Genomic DNA, 16,709 nt, shown 5'->3' on the forward strand with positions numbered 1-16,709 from the left:
ATACTGGCTACTGTCTGGGAGCTCAGGGCACCAGCCAGGAGCCGTTCATCCTTGCCAAGTGGCCCACTCCAGGGAACTGCTGTGTTTCCTTGCAATACGGAGCCCTTTAAGAATGAGCATTCCAGGACTCCACAGATGCTCTAAGCCTTCTTATTACAGTCTCAGAAGTACCCTTTTGCCCAAATTGAATAGAAAGAAATAACTCCGTTCTCAATAGTAGACATGGTAGAGAATGTGACGTATCTAATCTACTGCAGCAAAGTACCTGATACCTGAGAAACATTAAGTTGCCAGTATTAGTATTTTAAGCAGAAAAACCATTAGTTTCAATAATACATTTGCTAAAAGATTTCAAATTAAGTTGGCTTCTCTGTCATGTCACATATATTATGCATATCTTATCTTTATTACAAATATAAAGGTATTTGCTTTAGCATATTTGTCAAGAATCAAAGGATCAGTGAAAAACAAGCAATTGGTAAATGTTAGCATTAGCAGCTATTTTTCAACTACATTTAAAATAACTTCCATTCCAACATACTTAAGTATAACAAAATTTTCATAATGTATTAGAGGCAACTAATGGGTACAAATCTGGAGCCAGCTTGATTGAGTTTTAATCCTGTCCTACTCTTTAGTAGGGTGTGACCTTCAGCAAGTCAATCACCCTGTAGTTCAGTTCTCATCTGTAAATGGATAAAAGGGCTATTAGAGGTTTAAATAAATTAATAAACAAAGCTCTTGGAACAGTGTCTGGTTTATGGTAGTGCTATTATTTGCTATCATTGTCAGCTGACTGAATGTTGGAACACCTCTGAAGCTTGGATTTAATAAATGGGATATTGTATGTGACAAGTTCTAAAAGTTGTGATTTCTGAAGAGAAATGGAAACATCGTGAAAGTATACTCACCCCAAGTGCTCCTGAGTGTAGCCACTTCCCTTGGGGCCATGGAAATGAATTGTAACCCTGAATAAAAAGTCAAAATGGGGGCAAGAAAAGGAAGAACTAGCAGCCCACTTGTGATGAAGGGTTTTTCAAAACCAAGGAGATGGAGGATCCTGCAGAACCTGGATCTGAGGCAACGACCTTAGTAGCTGAGCCTGGAGGGGGTGTCTTTATAGGACCCTGAGAACTAAGTGATTTTCACATCACTTTGTTCCCTCCCAGTAGCAAACTGCTGGCTGCATACTCAATACCCAGGAGAGAAGCCTCACTTGGGGGGTTTGGGGAAAAGAGAGAAAGCCTGATAGCTTTACAAATGCATCAGCCATGGCCTAGCTATTTCAATTTCTGGTCAAATGAAGCAACTATAGCAGGCGTCACAGACTAAATGCATTCCTACTCATCAACTGATTCTAAATTGGGAAAATAACAGTGGTTTGGATGGTTAAATGAGAATGTATGTAAAGCAGGACAGTGAAGGTTAAGAGCAGTGTAAGTGCTTTTACATAAAAGCAGATAGAGTTGATGGTCAGACTATCAATAGTCTCTTCACCCGGCTCTTCCAACAGCTGCTCTGTTCATACCTTGGACTTTAAACAAAGGGTTTCAAGGATTAGTAAAACTTGGAACCAGTTATAGGACTAAGTCATCCTATGTTAACCTAGGGGACACATAGCTTATTGATAATGAAGGACCTTTTGAAAAGAATTTCTTTAGAGAGATTTCAAGTAAAGATACTGAGATGTCAACTAGAGTGGATTTTCCCATGTGTGGGAGGCTTAAACCCAAAGAAAGTTATTATCCTGCACAAAGTGATATGGGAATTGGACTAAGGAGAAGTAGTTGGTGGCCAGTGAAGGGGAAGAGGTCAAGCAGACTCTGCAGGAACTGGTGGATCACTTATGAGACTGCTGTTCTGAACAGAACAATAGTAAGCTGGAAAAGTGTGGACTTAGGACTCACAGTTTAAATCCTGACTCTGCTACTTAAAAGTTTTATAACTAAATAAGTCATCTGATTTCACTCAGCCTTTTTACCTCATCTGGAAAATGGGATAACCTTTCAGGGTTACTAAAATGATTAACTCAAAGAAAAATTAGGAAAAAAGATTTTGACTGTGTCTCAATGAAAACTAGATTCACTAAATAAAGGAAAAGTGTTATCTTGGCACAGACCTCTTTATTTTGTTGTAAAAAGACCAAAATGAAAAACTTCCATACAACCTCACAACAGGAGACATGGCTACATACAATGGACTTAGTAACATGCTGAGCCAGTAGGAATAGCAAAAATACTAAATAATAAAAAGCAATTCTCTGTAACTATTTTCTTGATTTGGAATGAAAATAAGCATCCACATGTTGAGTACTTCCTAAGTACCTACTGTAGTCTTCAATGCTATGTACTTCATTTCTAATCCTCAGAACAAATCTGTGTGATGGATATTATCCTCTCAAACAGCAGCAGCAATGGCAAAATGCTTTTGTCATTTGTGCCAAATGATATTAGAAGTAAAATAACTCCTAGAACTTGAGCTATTATATGTTCACATAAGGAATAATGAAGACATTTTACCTTACATTTAAGATTTCATTATAGTCATATAGGTAAAGATTTCTATTTTATTTTGGAATCATATTTGCTTTATAAAATATATAATAAAAAGATTAGAAAACTACCACTTCACAATCACTCAGATGGCTATAATCAGAGAGGAAATAAGTTTTGGTAAGAATGTGAAGAAATTGGAAAACTTGCATGTTATTGGTAGGAATGTAAAGTGATGTTTTCATTTGGAAAAGCATTTTGGCAGTGTCTCGAAAGTCAAAGATAAAGTCACTATATGACCCAGAAATTTCACTCTTAAGTATATAACAAAAAGAAATAAAAACATATGTCTACACAAAAAGCCATGCATGATTATTATAATAGTAGTAGTCATAAGAGCCAAAAGTAGAAATAACCCAAATTTACATCGTTCTATAAATGATTAAAAAAGTGTGATAAATTCATACAACGAAGTATTCCTTGGCAATAAAAAGGAATGAAGTGCTAAGACATACTACAACATGAGTAAATACTGGAAACATTATGCTAAATGAAAGAAGCCCATCAGAAAGATTGTGGTGGATCACACCACAAATAGTGTGATCCTATTTATAGGAAATCTCCTGAAGAGGCAAATCTATAAAGTAAAAGTTGATTAGAGATGTGTAGGGCTAGGGAATAAGAGTAAAGGAGATGGGTAGAGTTGGTAACTACTAATGATACAAGTTATTTGGGGGCCAATGAAAATACTGTGAAATTAGATTAGGTGAATATTGTGAACTTTTGTCAATACAAGTGCTCTCTGACTTAAGATGATTCAACTTAAAATTTTTCCACTTTATCTTGGTGTGACAGCTATAAACTGTCAGTACAAAACACAGCATGACATTCATTCTTGATGCTGGGCAGTGGCAATTCCCTGTCATTTTCAACTTAGGTATTTTTCAACTGACAATGGGTTTATTGGGAGGTAACCACATCATAAGTCAAGGGAAATCTATACATTAAAAGCCATTGAATTGAACATTTTCAATGGGTAAAATTATATATAAGTAAGTTGGTTAAAGATTAGAGAACAAAAATATAAATTAGATCTTTTTTTCAAGTTTAAATTTACTTATTAGTATAATTTATTTATATTTTACATCATTGTTCATTTTTGTAACAATGTTTGCTTTCTCCACTCAGGTGTAGTCCCCATAGAATTCCCATCACCAATTCACCTGTACACCATCACCGAAGTCCTCTATGCTCTTCCCTCCCCTATTCTGATCCCTCTCCCTCCACCTCCCCTGCAGAATGTCTCTGATTTATAGTTGCCTGTCAATTTTTTTTCTGTTATTATTTTTTCCCCTTATCCCTTATTTGGTTCCCCTATATTCTTCCTATAAGTGAAACCATCGATATTTTTCTTTTAATATAGATCTTTTTTGTGTGTTTGCTCTTAGAATTAGATCAAAGCCATTCCTCTACAAATAAACTTGCTTATCTGCAGGAGAAAAATGGTTGATTAATCAAATTGAAATTTGATAGAATTTAATACATAAAATTGACAAGAGACAAAATGCTATCTTCATCTACTTAGTTCTAACAGTATAATGCAGTTGCTCTAAGTATGATTGACCTTAAGTATGATCAGGTAACTATTGCTACTTTGGCAGTTACCCTGTCTGGATCATAGTTTTTACATATGTAAAATGGAAGAATTATTTCCTACCTCATGGAGTTCCTGTAGAGATGAGGTAATATATGTAAGTGTCTCAACCCTGGGCCTCTTATATTCAAATACAACTAATTATTCCTTAAATATACATGAACACTGTGTTTAACCATGTTCTCTCTCTCTCTCTCTCTATATATATATATATATTTTTTTAAGATTTATTTATTTATGCATACAAGAACTGAGATACAGGCCAGAGGTGCAGGGGATGAGAGGATTCACCAGAGACAGAGTGGGGAACAGAACAGGCAGATTGACTGAAATATACCGCTAAGGGGAGCAGCCGGCAAGACAGGAGAGGTCTGCTGTGCCATGTGGTTTAGCAACCAGGCAGGAGGTCGAACTCATGCTGCAGTGGCTGTAATAGCTTCATAGTGTTGTGACTTAACTCCTTGCATCAACAGGGAGACCCTCAATCTATATTTTTAAATCATAATTAAAAAGTTCATTTAGTGTAAAGAATATATTTTACAAATCTAGAAAGTCATAACTTTATAATATGAAATTGTACTTATATATTACAGATGTCCACAAAACAAGATTTCAACCATATTCAAGGAAACAGAAACAAAGAATTCCTTTCCAACTATAAAAAAAACAGCTATATATCAATAGTAGTATAAGGAATGTCTTACTACTTTATAGTAAATTGCGTATAATATAGTAAATTGCAGAGCAAACCAGAGGGAAGCCGTGTCTTTTCAAGCCGCCATCTAGTGGTTTGTTTTAGCATTTCAGTTATTTATTTTGCAATACAATTAATTCAAACTTTCATTACACTCAAATGATTTCCTTTGAAGGTAAAAGTGTGAATTGAAAAATAAATGAGACTGAAGCTGAGTCTGGCACTCCACAAAGTCTATAAGAGACTCTTAACTGTTCTTATTACTACAGACCAAACAAAAAATTCCCTCTATTGAATCCCTTACTATGCTGTTGACAAAGTGAAAATGAAGTCAGTGAACCCTGTGAACGCACTTCCATGTTCGGTGATAAGCCCTAAAATGCACAGACCAGGATGATGCAGGTTTCATTTCCCATAAATTCACAAATTAGTGTTCTAAAGCACACAGTGATATAGCAGATGGCCAGATAAGGATTGTCCTTGATCTATAGCATTTCCACTGTGTTTGCCTTGTCCTGTATTAAGTACCTCTAACACATTCTCCCAAGAAAATCACTTAACTGCTTAAGTTAAACAGCACTTTTGAAGTTATTTCGTTTGAGATTAGAGGGCATGACGGTGCAGAGGTAGGACGGTCCCAGGTGACAGCCAGGAGCCTCATGGGCACAAGTGCAAGTCAAAGGCCCTGACCACTCACTCCCCAGACCTCATGCTCCTGCTTTTACACCAAATTCTCCAAATCTGGGGCATCAGAGTCTCAAACCTTCATTGTTATTTATCTGTGTACAGTGTCGTGAGGTCTCCCGAATAGCATCTTTGTGCCTGCTTCAGTCCCAATTGTGGTCTGGTCAGGGCCTTTCAGGAGTCCTGAAAAAGTTGGAGTAAATCCCAGTAAGATCTGCCTTTAATCTCATCTGCTTTAAATCTTGACAGGGTCAAGGGTTTTTACCTAGATGTTGGTCGCAGGATCAGTGCTATGAAGACAGACAAAGCAGGTAAATTGGCCCCCAGCTAACCTGTGGTTTACTTTGTATCCAAGTCTACAGTCAACAAAATACAAAGGACAGAAAGGAAGCCAGTGGTTACTTGGGCCAGGTTTGGGAGAGAGATGGCCAAGGGATAGGAAGAAACTTTTTTTTTTTAAGATTTCTTTATTTATACAAGCACTGGATACAGTCAGAAGCACAGGAGGGTGAGAGAATTCACCAAAGCCAGAGGGGAGAGCACAGCAGGCAGACTGACAAAGTACACTGCTGAGGGGAGCAGCAAGCGGCAGGAGAGGTCTGCGTGCCATGTGGGACCCTCGCCCGGCGGCCAGGGATCGAACCAGTGCTGCAGAGGCTGGGGGCAGCTTCGCAACCCAGCGCTCAACCGCTGCACCATTGGGGAGGCCCGGAAGAAACTTTTTGAGGTGATAGAAATATTCTCTATCTTGATTGTGGTGGTTACATGCATTTGTCGGTATTTGTAGTAGTGTATGCTTTCACAGGATGAGTTTTACTCTTTTTATTTAAAAATTTAAGAACTATAATTTAAAAATTATAAAAGGCTATATTCAAATCCCATTGAGTTATGTAGCAAGAATCCAGTAGCATTTTTTTAAATGACTTTTACTTCAAATGGTTAAGAAACGTAGCCAAGAATGCAGTGATAATAGATGACAAAGCCAGAACCCAAACCTAGGCCAGTCTGACTCCAAAGTACAAGCTTATTTATTGATTTTATCTTGCTTTCTTTATACTCTAATCAAATGCATACTTTCATTAGGTTCCTGAAGTATTATTATATCACTAGGATAAGTTTTGCTAAGAAAATTCAGAACTTGGAAACTGGCACAGTATGAGTGAGTAGAAGGAGCAGGAGACTTTCTGGAAGTTCCTGGAAGAGCTGGTAGTGCTGGCAGAGAGGCAGAAACCTACCAGCTGGGCCCAGTGTCCTGCACCATCATTGGCAAAGGCAGCATCTTTTTGTTCAAGGGGAACAATGATACACAGTATCATAGGCTGAACTGTGGGCCCCAAAGTTACACAGGCATCTTTCCAGGGCCTGGAAACCATGAATGCTGCTTTATATGGCAAAAGGAAATAAGGATTTTGGAAAAGGCAGCTTATCTTGGATTATCTAGGAGGTCCTCACTGTGATGACAAGTGTCCTTATAAGAGAGAGGTTGAGGGAAATTTCACATAAAAGACAAGAAGACAGTGTAATTGTGGAGGCAAAGGTTGGAGGGATGCAGCCACAGTCTGTAAATGCCAGCAGCCACTTCAAGTTGGAAGAGGCAAGGGACCAAATTCTCAGAGTCCCCAGAAGGATTCGACCTGCCAACATCTTGACTTTAAGCCAGTGAACTGATTTCAGACTTTGGCTTCCATAGCTGCACAAGAGTAAGTTTTTATTCTTTCAAGCTGTCAAATTTGTAGGTATTGATTATAGCAGCCATGGGAAACCAGGACACTCAGTCCATGCCTGCCTCTGGGCAATGAGCTTGAAACTGTTCGCTTAGCATCAGAGTACCTTCACACACACACACACACACACACACACACACACACACTCACACACACACAGAGTCTGCAAGTAATACCAGATTCTGGGGGGGGGGGGCGGTGAGAGAGGATTCACCATAGACAGAGTGGGGAGCAGAACAGTCATATCTACTGAAGTACACTGCTGAGGGGAGCAGCAGGCAAGACAGGAGAGGCCTGCTGCACCATGTGGGTCAGCTCCCTGCCTGGGGATTGAATTCATGTTGCAGTGGCTGGCAATAGCTTGATGGCGCTGGGTCTTTAACCCCTGCACCACAAAGAAGCCCTCTTTATATATTTTTTAAAACATTCACGACATTAGTTATCCAAGCAGAAGCACAGCAGGGCGGGGCAACATGTAGATGACTAGGAGGCGATGAGTAGGAAGGGCCTCAGGTCTGAGGAAAGCGTCAGGAAGTCGGAAGTCAGGCTTTGTTCATCACCAAGAAAGCGTGACTTGCCCAACTTCTTCAGAGGCAGGCTTTGATTCCTGATTCCAATTCCTCCTTCAATTTTCTTTTCTCTCCACCCTTCCATGCTGCCCACCACCCTTTTCTGATGCTGATTTAGTTCCCCTCAGGGGCCTACTTTACCTCCCAGCTCAGGCAGGCCAGCTCTGGATACCAAGTTCTTTCCCATTCTCTCCTTGCAGGGTTTTGCTCTCATTCCCTCACCATACCTTCCCTCTGCTCCAGACGGCTCTTCTACCAGGTTGAAACAATGACCTGGAATCCTTTGAGGGCCACAGGGGCCTGGCATGGGAGTGGGGATGGTTAGGAGGATAGGGATTTTTTTGCTTTCTGAAAACCTGAGGCACTCTGAAGAAAGTTACCCACTGGCTCCTCTGCCTTGTTCTTAACCATCAGGCAGGGTTGAAAAGACCTTCCTGCCTAAGTCGCTGTCACTGGCGCTTCCATGGGTATGTTTCTGTGAGTTAAGCATTGACAATCTTTGTAATCTTCCTTCAAAGTTATTCCTCTGAAGAGTAATGTGTTCTCAGATACATTCAAGTATGAGAGTCCATCAAAGTGATTCTCTCCCCAGCAAGGAGAAGCCAAAACAGCTTCCCCCCTTCCTCCCAGTGCCCACATGGTGTGTCTGTTTACTGCCACGGAGGCCGAATGTCTGGGTAAGGAGGCTGAGCAGGGCAAAGAAAAGGGAGACAGGTTATTCTGAGGACAGGCCTGCTTCTGAGCAGGTCTGTCCAGGTGCAGACTCCCACCCCCAGGCCAGCTGGTGTGGGGGGTGATGGCCAGAAGTGGGGAGAACGCCTTCTCTGAGTAGTAGTCTCCTTAAACTTGCCCCCCTCTGTGCCATCAGTGAACTCTTTTTTTTAATTTTTTTTTAAATATTTACTTATTTATGTGTATAAGAACTGGGGTACAGGCCAGAGGTGCAGGGGGTGAGAGGATTCACCAGAGACAGAGTGGGGAACAGAACAGGCAGACTGACTGAAATACACTGCTGAGGGGAGTAGTGGGTGAGACAGGAGAGGTCTGCTGCACCATGTGGGTTACCTCCCCAGCTGAGGATCAAATTCGTGCTGCAGAGGCTGCAGATATCTTCACAGTGCTGTGCTTAACTCCTTGCACCACCAGGGAGGCCCCAAACCCTTTTTTCTGATAAAAGTTTGAGCTAATTACATGTGAGAAGTTTGTTTTGCAGAGCATGTCGGGATGTAAAGTGTTAAAAAGAAGCAGCCTCTGGGGCCTCCCTGGTGGTACAAGGGGTTAACACACAACCTATGAAGCTATCTGCAGCCACTGCAGCACATTTGATCCCTGGCCAGGGAGCAACCCACATGGTGCAGCAGACCTCTCCTGTCTTGCCCATTGCTCCCCTCAGCAGTGTATTTCAGTCAGTCTGCCTGTTCTGTTCCCCACTCTGTCTCTGGTGAATCCTCTCACCCCGCTCCCTGCACCTCTGGCCTGTACGCCAGGTCTTGTATGCATAAATAAATCTTTAAAAAAAGAAAAAAAAGCAGCAGCCTCTGAAATCACTTGCTTGGACAGTTTTGAAAAGGTTCTCAGAGGCCCTCCGACATCCAATCTTATTTTCCTAGCATGGTGCTTACTCATAAAGCTGGTAGGGGTTTGTTATGTTTATAATCACACCTTTTACCTGTCTACAATGCTCTTTTGATAATAATTGCACAACCTTCTTGGGTTTCCTGTTCCTGACTTGACTGCCAAATCTATGGAAATTTAATGTATGGATGCTTTCTAATTTTTAAGCATGTTGAGGTTTGTATAATCTGAGACTTGAAGAAAATTTAGTGATAACTATTCCTCATGTTACTGGAGTTTTGTTCTGCCTACTCACCCCACATAAGCCAAAACTCAAGAGCTGGGAGGTGGAAGGAGATGGGGTTTAATCGGCAGGCAGCATCCTGAGGAAATGGCCATCTGCTGTCTTAGGCATCTCTCCAAATTGGGGAAAAGCAGGGACTTAATTGGGGGAGTAGTAAAGAAGGGGAGAAGCTAAAGGGTCTGTGCCAGTAGGATTGCAGAGAAATAAGCAGGGTTTTCCAGAAACTGCCTTCACACCCAAACTTTGGCTTGACCTCATCTGCCAGGCTGCTGCTGTGCTGCTATTTCACTTACGTAGTGAGGTTGTGACTTAACCCTCATGGTACTTCCTTCTGCCTCCATCTTGGTCTCAGCCAGTCTGCCCAGTTTTCTGGTTTTGTCTGCAAGAAACCAGAGCAGAGCAAGGATGAACAGGGCAAGGACAAGGGACTGTGGTCACCAGGCTGTGAGGACCACATCCCACTGCTGAAAAGTCCCTCTCCAGGGTCACACATGACTGCCCAGGTGGAAGGCGTCTTGCCAGTTTCTGCCAGTTGACTGTTGAAAATGACAAAAGAGGGCCTCCCTGGTGGCACAAGGGGTTAAGATGCAGCCTATGGAGCTATCCGCAGCCACTGCAGCATGAGTTCGATCCCCAGCCAGGGAGCAACCCACATGGCGCAGCAGACCTCTCCTGACTCGCCTGCTGCTCCCCTCAGCAGTGTATTTCAGTCAGTCTGCCTGTTCTGTTCCCCACTCTGTCTCTGGTGGATCCTCTCACCCTCCACACCTCTGACCTGTACCCCAATTCTTGTATGCATAAATAGATGAATCTTTAAAAAGAAAAAGAAAAAAAGAAAATGATGAAACACCCAAAGTAAATCTGCTGAGGCAAGATCTGAAGGCTGGAGGAGAGGACCTGAGCTTAGCTTCAGTGGTTTCAGGAACTCCAGAGTTGGGAGATGCCGGTCTCTCTCATTCCCTCCTTCCTGCTCCAGTGTGGCTGTTGTTTGTTTTCCCAGGTGGTCTAAACAGCTCCCAGAAGTCTCTTGTTTATACCTCCTGGATTCAGGTTCCCCAAACAGCAAGTTTCTTGTCTGCTCCTAACTAACATCTTGTAGAGTCTGCTCTTGTTGGACACATAAGTCTACTTGAGGTGCCCATCCCTGAACCCCTGCAACCCGTGGCCGTGAGGGTATCAGCTGTGACAGGCAGAGCCTAGCTGAGCAGATCAGGTCTTGAACCAGTTATCCCATCAAGTCCACCAGGCAAGTGTTCTGAGAACCATGATGGAGGATTTCCCACCCCAGAAACTCTTTACCAGAATATGGACAAGAATAGAGACTGGAACAGCAGGTGACCAGCACACTCTCCAACCCTCCGACAGCATTTGATGCTGTTGCCTTCCTTGACACACTGCGCCCCTGCCTTCCCTCACGCAGTGCTCTTGGTCCCCCCTCTTTGACTCTGCCCCTCTCAGACTCTTCCCCTCTCCTCTTCCATCTTCTCTAAGACAAGAGGGTTTCCATGCCTGTCTAATCCTATCTTCCCAGCTACCAACTCCTCTGTGCCTTTGCCCACTCTGTTCTCACTGCCTAGAACACTGTTCCACCTCCCACCCTTCACCTCTATATGTTCATGTCTTCTATAATATGCTAGTCCAAATACCAACTTGTGAATTTTCAATATCTAATTTTCTTCAGGGCTGACAAACTCCCCGTTTCTTCTATACTCTTCTCTTTATCCTCTCTCAAATGTAGTTTTGTTTTTTATACTGAAATACATATGTGCGTTGGCTCCTTTGTCCTCGGGGCTGAAAATGTTGCTTATCTTCATCTGCTCTATCTAATCCCCTTCCAGGTCAGTCCTTACAAAACTACTGTTCGTTAAATACATGTGTGGGGGGTTTCCCGTTGTATTACAATGCATTCATATCCATCAGCATTTTTATTTCTCAACGTAAACCTGAAAAGAAAGACCAAGTATTGCCCAGTTTTATATATGAAAAAACTAAGGAACCAAGAGGATAAAAGATTTCACTGAGCACCACTAAGCTGCTATTATGGGGAAACTGGGAACAAAAATCTTGATCCTTAGAGTTACACCCCTTGCTGTTTTTCCAAGAAAAACTTGCTTGTTGTATTATTACAACCTGGAGCACAGTTGCTACTTAATCATTTTAGTTTCAAATAGGTTAAATAGTTCATTGTGACCTTTCAAGCTCTGCCTGCCAATTACTGGAATTGTGTGATCATTTGTTCCTCATGTAATTTTTAAAAATTTAAAAGGAAATCCAGATCAAGTGTCTCTGGAGCTCGTGGGTATTTTCACAGTAGTTTCTGGTGTTGGGGGGATCTGTGCGCCTCCCTCGCTCCTCCTCAGACTCAGTTAAGAGACAAACATACCCCTAGGCATCAGGTGGGTTACTTCCCCCAAAGCGCTTTTCCTATGAAGAAAAACAAACATCCCTCATTTTTCTAACTCCCGGATCTTTCCCTTCGATGACTCAGAGACCTGGATGTACATTGGGTTTCAGGGCCACAGAACATCTGGGTTCTGAACTCTTGATCTGTCCTGTGCGATCTGCTCTGTCCTAGCCTTTAGGGCCGGCCCAGCCCAGCCCAGCCCAGCCCAGCCCAGCCCAGCCCACTCCAGAGGGTGGAGCCCGCTCCCCAAGGCCCATTGATAAACCCTGGGACTTGCCAGACCTGTGTAGCCTCGGCTGGAGATTGGGGACGGTTCTCCGGATCCTTGAAAGAAGGCGACCCCTCTCGCCCAGGCCAGCCCCGGCGCAGCCCGTGCGCCCCTCACCATGGCAGCGCCGACGCGGCTTTTGATCCGCGGGGGTCGCGTAGTCAACGATGATTCCTCGCAGGTGGTGGACGTGCTGGTGGAGGACGGGGTGATTCGGGCGCTGGGGCGCGACCTGCTGCCTCCGGGGGGCGCGCCAGCCGGGCTGCGGGTCCTAGACGCCGCGGGCAAGCTGGTCCTACCCGGCGGCATCGACACGCACACGCACATGCAGTTCCCCTTCATGGGCACACAGTCCGTCGACGACTTCCACCAAGGCACCAAGGTACCGCCCTGGGGAGCCCCTCGGGGTCCTCAGGCCTCCACTCCTGGAGTTTGGAGCCGGCCAGAGGCGCCTGGCCACAGAGGGACTGAGTGGGCAGGTGGAGACATGGGGGTGGGGAGTCCCCCTGCTGAGCTCCTCTCTTCTAGGCTACTCTTCTCAGAGGCAGCCCCCCAGCTTTGGCTTATTCTTCCCTTTTGGCAAATAGGACAAGTTCCGGGCCACCTTGTCTTGCCTCATTTCTTTACATCTTGTCCTCCCAACCCCTTAATTTCAGTGGTGTTCTGGGGGAGTCTCCAAATCGTCCCTAGTATCTAACAGAATCTGCTTTCAGTAAGCACTGGAGGTCATTTCTCCCCATTCTTCAAGTGAAAAATCCACTCACCTAATAGTTACTGCTCTGACTCGAAGTTAGCTTTGGTTGGTGGGGACTGAGGTTCCACCTTCCAGTAGGAAAATTACTAAGGAGGACTTGGAATAGAAATATTCCAGAAATGGCCTTCTAGCACTCCCACTGGCACTGAGGTCACCTGGTCCCATCTCCTCCACCTGCTTGCCCGAGGGACATCAAATCAGACTGGGATTCTGCTGTTTGAACACTGTTGCTTTACTGCTGACCAGTCACCCATCCCCAGGTGATACGGGCTTAGGTTTCTCTCAACACAAAACCGCCGAGGCTTATGCTGAGGAAAGAATCTTAAACATTTCTCCAAAGCTCCTGAAAACAAAATCAGCAGATGAGCAGGGCAGCCCTACCCAGAACAGAAAATTAAAACTCACTCCCAGGGCTCCAATGAGGCCCCACCCACAACCTCCTTGAGGCTGGAATGGGGGCTGCATTGGCAGAAATAGCTCCTTCGGACTGAGAGCCCTGATATCCTTAGGCCTAAGCAATTCGCTCCCTGGTGTGCTGCAAGGTTTCACTGCAAGGTTGCCCTGCAGGGCCCTGCCTTGATCTGTATGAAGCAAAGTGTGTTGTTTTTAGGCTGCACAGGCTTTCAAAGCAGTGGACCATGGTTTGGTGATCCTACTGATCTAGCAGTTTTATTCACCTTATCCCCCTACCCGCCTCCACCTTTCCAGATCGAAGATTAACCAGAAAGTTTAACAGAAAAAGGAAGGATTTGTCCCAGAGAGAGCAGACTGTCCCAGACTGCTCACACCACTTGGAAAGTTTCCTCTCAGTTACTAATTATCAACCTTTGTCAGGGCGATGGTCAAACTCTTGTGTAGGTCAGATGATCATCTGTTCTGAAAACTGAATATTCATTTTTCTCTTTAGCTAAAAAGTGAAATTTGCTAAATATTAATGAACATACTTTTATATTTTATAAAAGTATACTTTTATAATTTTTACTTTTATAATTTTTCAGATATCAAAGCAATACACAACTGTAGAAAAATTAGAAAAAAATAGTAAAGTAGAAAGAGGAAAAATAATACCCATAATGTCCCATTCAACAATAACCACTGTTTCAGTGTTATGGACTTTATGCTTTTTAAATTGATTTATTTTACATCATTGTGATTGTATTGTGTAAGTTCATACGAGAGGGGATGTGTGTCTGCATATAAAATTTTGTTACCTGTTGTGTTTATAGTTTAAACAGTTCATGTTATAACAGACTCATGTCTAACAAAATGCATTGCTGAGGGCAGGGCATTCCAAGAACACCTCATCTGCCAGGTGGGCAGTAACTCTAAGTTACCAGACACTCCAGCATCATTTCTGCGCATGTAGCTGAACATTTATTTCCCTTTTTCTCATCAGAGTTCCAGACAAAACTGCTAAGAAGAGAGGATAGAATGTTGTGGGAGTGGGTCATTCCTCCCTTTCTCAAGGTTTTCTGTGTGATGTCCCAAGACCTTGGGAGGTAGTCTCAGTCTTCTATCTGTTCCTTACTCATTCTGGTCTCCTAGCATGGAAAGATTTGCAGTTCCTCACTGAGAAAACAGGTCTTTACAGTATATTAGGATGTGCTGTCAACATCTGAAAGAATTTTGACACCAGTTGACTCTTTAGGCATTTCTATACATAAAGGTTGCCAAAACATTAAACAAAATACGTTTTCCCATGAGTTTCAGGTCTTAAGCAGAAACCCATATGGTCAGAAATATAAAGATTTAGTAAAGACTAAAGCTATGCTGAATATTAAAGAGTACACACAAAGGACTCAATTGCAAAAGTCCACTTTGAAGTTGGTTGACTGGACCCCAGGAGAGAATTACTCCTGACACAGCAAAGGATGGGGCTCCATAAAAGGCAACCAGATGAGTAAATAAAGATAAACATGAGCATTCAAGTATTGGCTGGATTCTGAAGGAGGGTTTTATGGAGTTATGTTCTCCTCCTTTCTAGAGTTTTCACAATTATTCTCAAGTCAATGTTGGTAAGATTTCTGACTTGGGGACTAGGGGCAAAAAAGTCTTCTGTAAATGTTAGTTGTATTATATATTGTTAAAAGATAAACTGCAGTATATTACATTTTTTCTTTTACCTTGAGCAAAAATTCACTCTAGCCAGGCAGCACCAAAGCAGACGTAATTAGGAAGACTCTATACCACAGGAGTGAGAGGACTTGGATGAGGAAGAGATAGAAGCAAAACAGGAAATGATTTGATTGGCTGTAGCTTTAGTGTTTGCCTCATTTGGAAAAGCTTAGTTGGCTGTCATTGGTTGTCCATCAGTTTTGATTTCTTACCTTGAAAGGTTTACAAGTTTAAATTTTGGTGTCCTTACATGGACTGCTAAACTATTAGAACCACCTCAGTGAATGACTTCATTATTTACTTAATTTAACAATATTAAATTTAAATTATCAATACTATTAATATTAAGGTAAATTTATTTTATGAAGAGTTTGCAGGAAACCGCTAAGCTGTGCATCGCCTTCCAACAATCCCAGATGCCACGCTCTGCTTTTTACTTTTAAGGAAACTGAAACTTAAATCTCTTGCCTAACATCACACACCCAGTAAGTGGCCAAGATGTTTTTCAAATTCAGGACCACCTGCCATGGCAAGAGAGAGCTTTTACCAGCCAGGCTTTCTTCCTTCTGAAAAAAATTCTAATGTTTAGATTGTCAGGATGTAACTCACTAAACTTCTAATGCTTAGATTGTCAGAATGGCAGTGATGGATAAAAGAGCTGCATAGGTCACGAGCTGTGAATGGAAAGTGGCTTTTCTCATAAATAGAGCAGAGTCACCCTAAGAAATTAAGTAGTCTGTCACCCTCCCAAGGCTAGAAGCAGTCAAGGTTATCAAAAATAAATACACAACCCAGAGATTAGATTTGTGAAGGATTCATACATGCATTTATAGCCACATCACCTCTTAGGGTACAAAAAGGGGTGAGTATAAAAAAAAGCATACTTTTACTATGAAGTAAAAATGATATATCATGCTTTCAGGAGATGGTCCTTAAAAGGTTAGACCAATAGCTGTTTGCTCTCTGTATCCACCAGGCTGATCATTTATAATATCTGACAAATAGAAGGGAGAATGTCTGTGGCATTCTATTTATTGATCACTCAATTGTGATGGGGTCCAATTTAAAAAATGAAATGCAGGTCAACTGAAGGTTACATAGTCTGTAAATCTAACTCATGTCAGAGGTTGGTTCAAAGCCTATCATTGATTTATTTAATTGCAGGCAAAAGCTTTCTATCTGATGTAACTCATTAAAATAATGCCCTGCTTTAAGGAAATCATCTTTCATTTGCGTGGTCTGTACAAGAAAGACCAAGTGGTCTTCCAATAAGTCAATGTCCATGAGGAAGACAATGGGAGTTTTTATTCGAATGGATATTGCAAATAGATACACATGAAGGAATTATGGCTTTGCTTTTACTACATCCTGTGATAAAAGAATGAATTACAAGAGCTCACTAGAATTCAAATATATATATACATAAATGTATTTATACTCAGACATCTGGGGCAGCTTGGAACTGGTGGACTCACATTAAAACCTTGGCAGCT

The 16,709-nt window shown here is 42.3% G+C and overlaps 2 protein-coding genes across 4 annotated transcripts in view; both read left to right on the forward strand.

Annotated features, from left to right (window-relative positions):
* The window catches only part of LRP12 (LDL receptor related protein 12), a 67,350-nt gene extending 61,515 nt beyond the window's left edge, over positions 1 to 5,835 (forward strand). Inside the window, exon 9 of one of the 2 annotated variants that reach the window (XM_054692038.1) lies at positions 5,774 to 5,835. The gene's annotated coding sequence lies outside the window, so the exon portion shown is untranslated. Of the gene's footprint in view, positions 1 to 4,739; positions 4,967 to 5,773 lie in introns of those variants that run through there. The other variant, XM_054692037.1, reaches the window with a different exon arrangement.
* Positions 5,836 to 12,393: 6,558 nt separating this feature from the next.
* DPYS (dihydropyrimidinase) overlaps positions 12,394 to 16,709 on the forward strand; it is a 77,107-nt gene continuing 72,791 nt past the window's right edge. For both annotated transcript variants that reach the window (XM_037502913.2, XM_037502921.2), the window contains exon 1: positions 12,394 to 12,729. In XM_037502913.2, the coding sequence (XP_037358810.1) occupies positions 12,466 to 12,729 (264 nt within the window). In that variant the 5' untranslated portion in view covers positions 12,394 to 12,465. The remainder of the gene's footprint in view (positions 12,730 to 16,709) is intronic.

This window comes from Talpa occidentalis, unplaced genomic scaffold, assembly GCF_014898055.3.
Source record: "Talpa occidentalis isolate TD23 unplaced genomic scaffold, MPIMG_talOcc4v2.1, whole genome shotgun sequence".
Classification (NCBI taxonomy): Eukaryota; Metazoa; Chordata; class Mammalia; order Eulipotyphla; family Talpidae; genus Talpa; species Talpa occidentalis.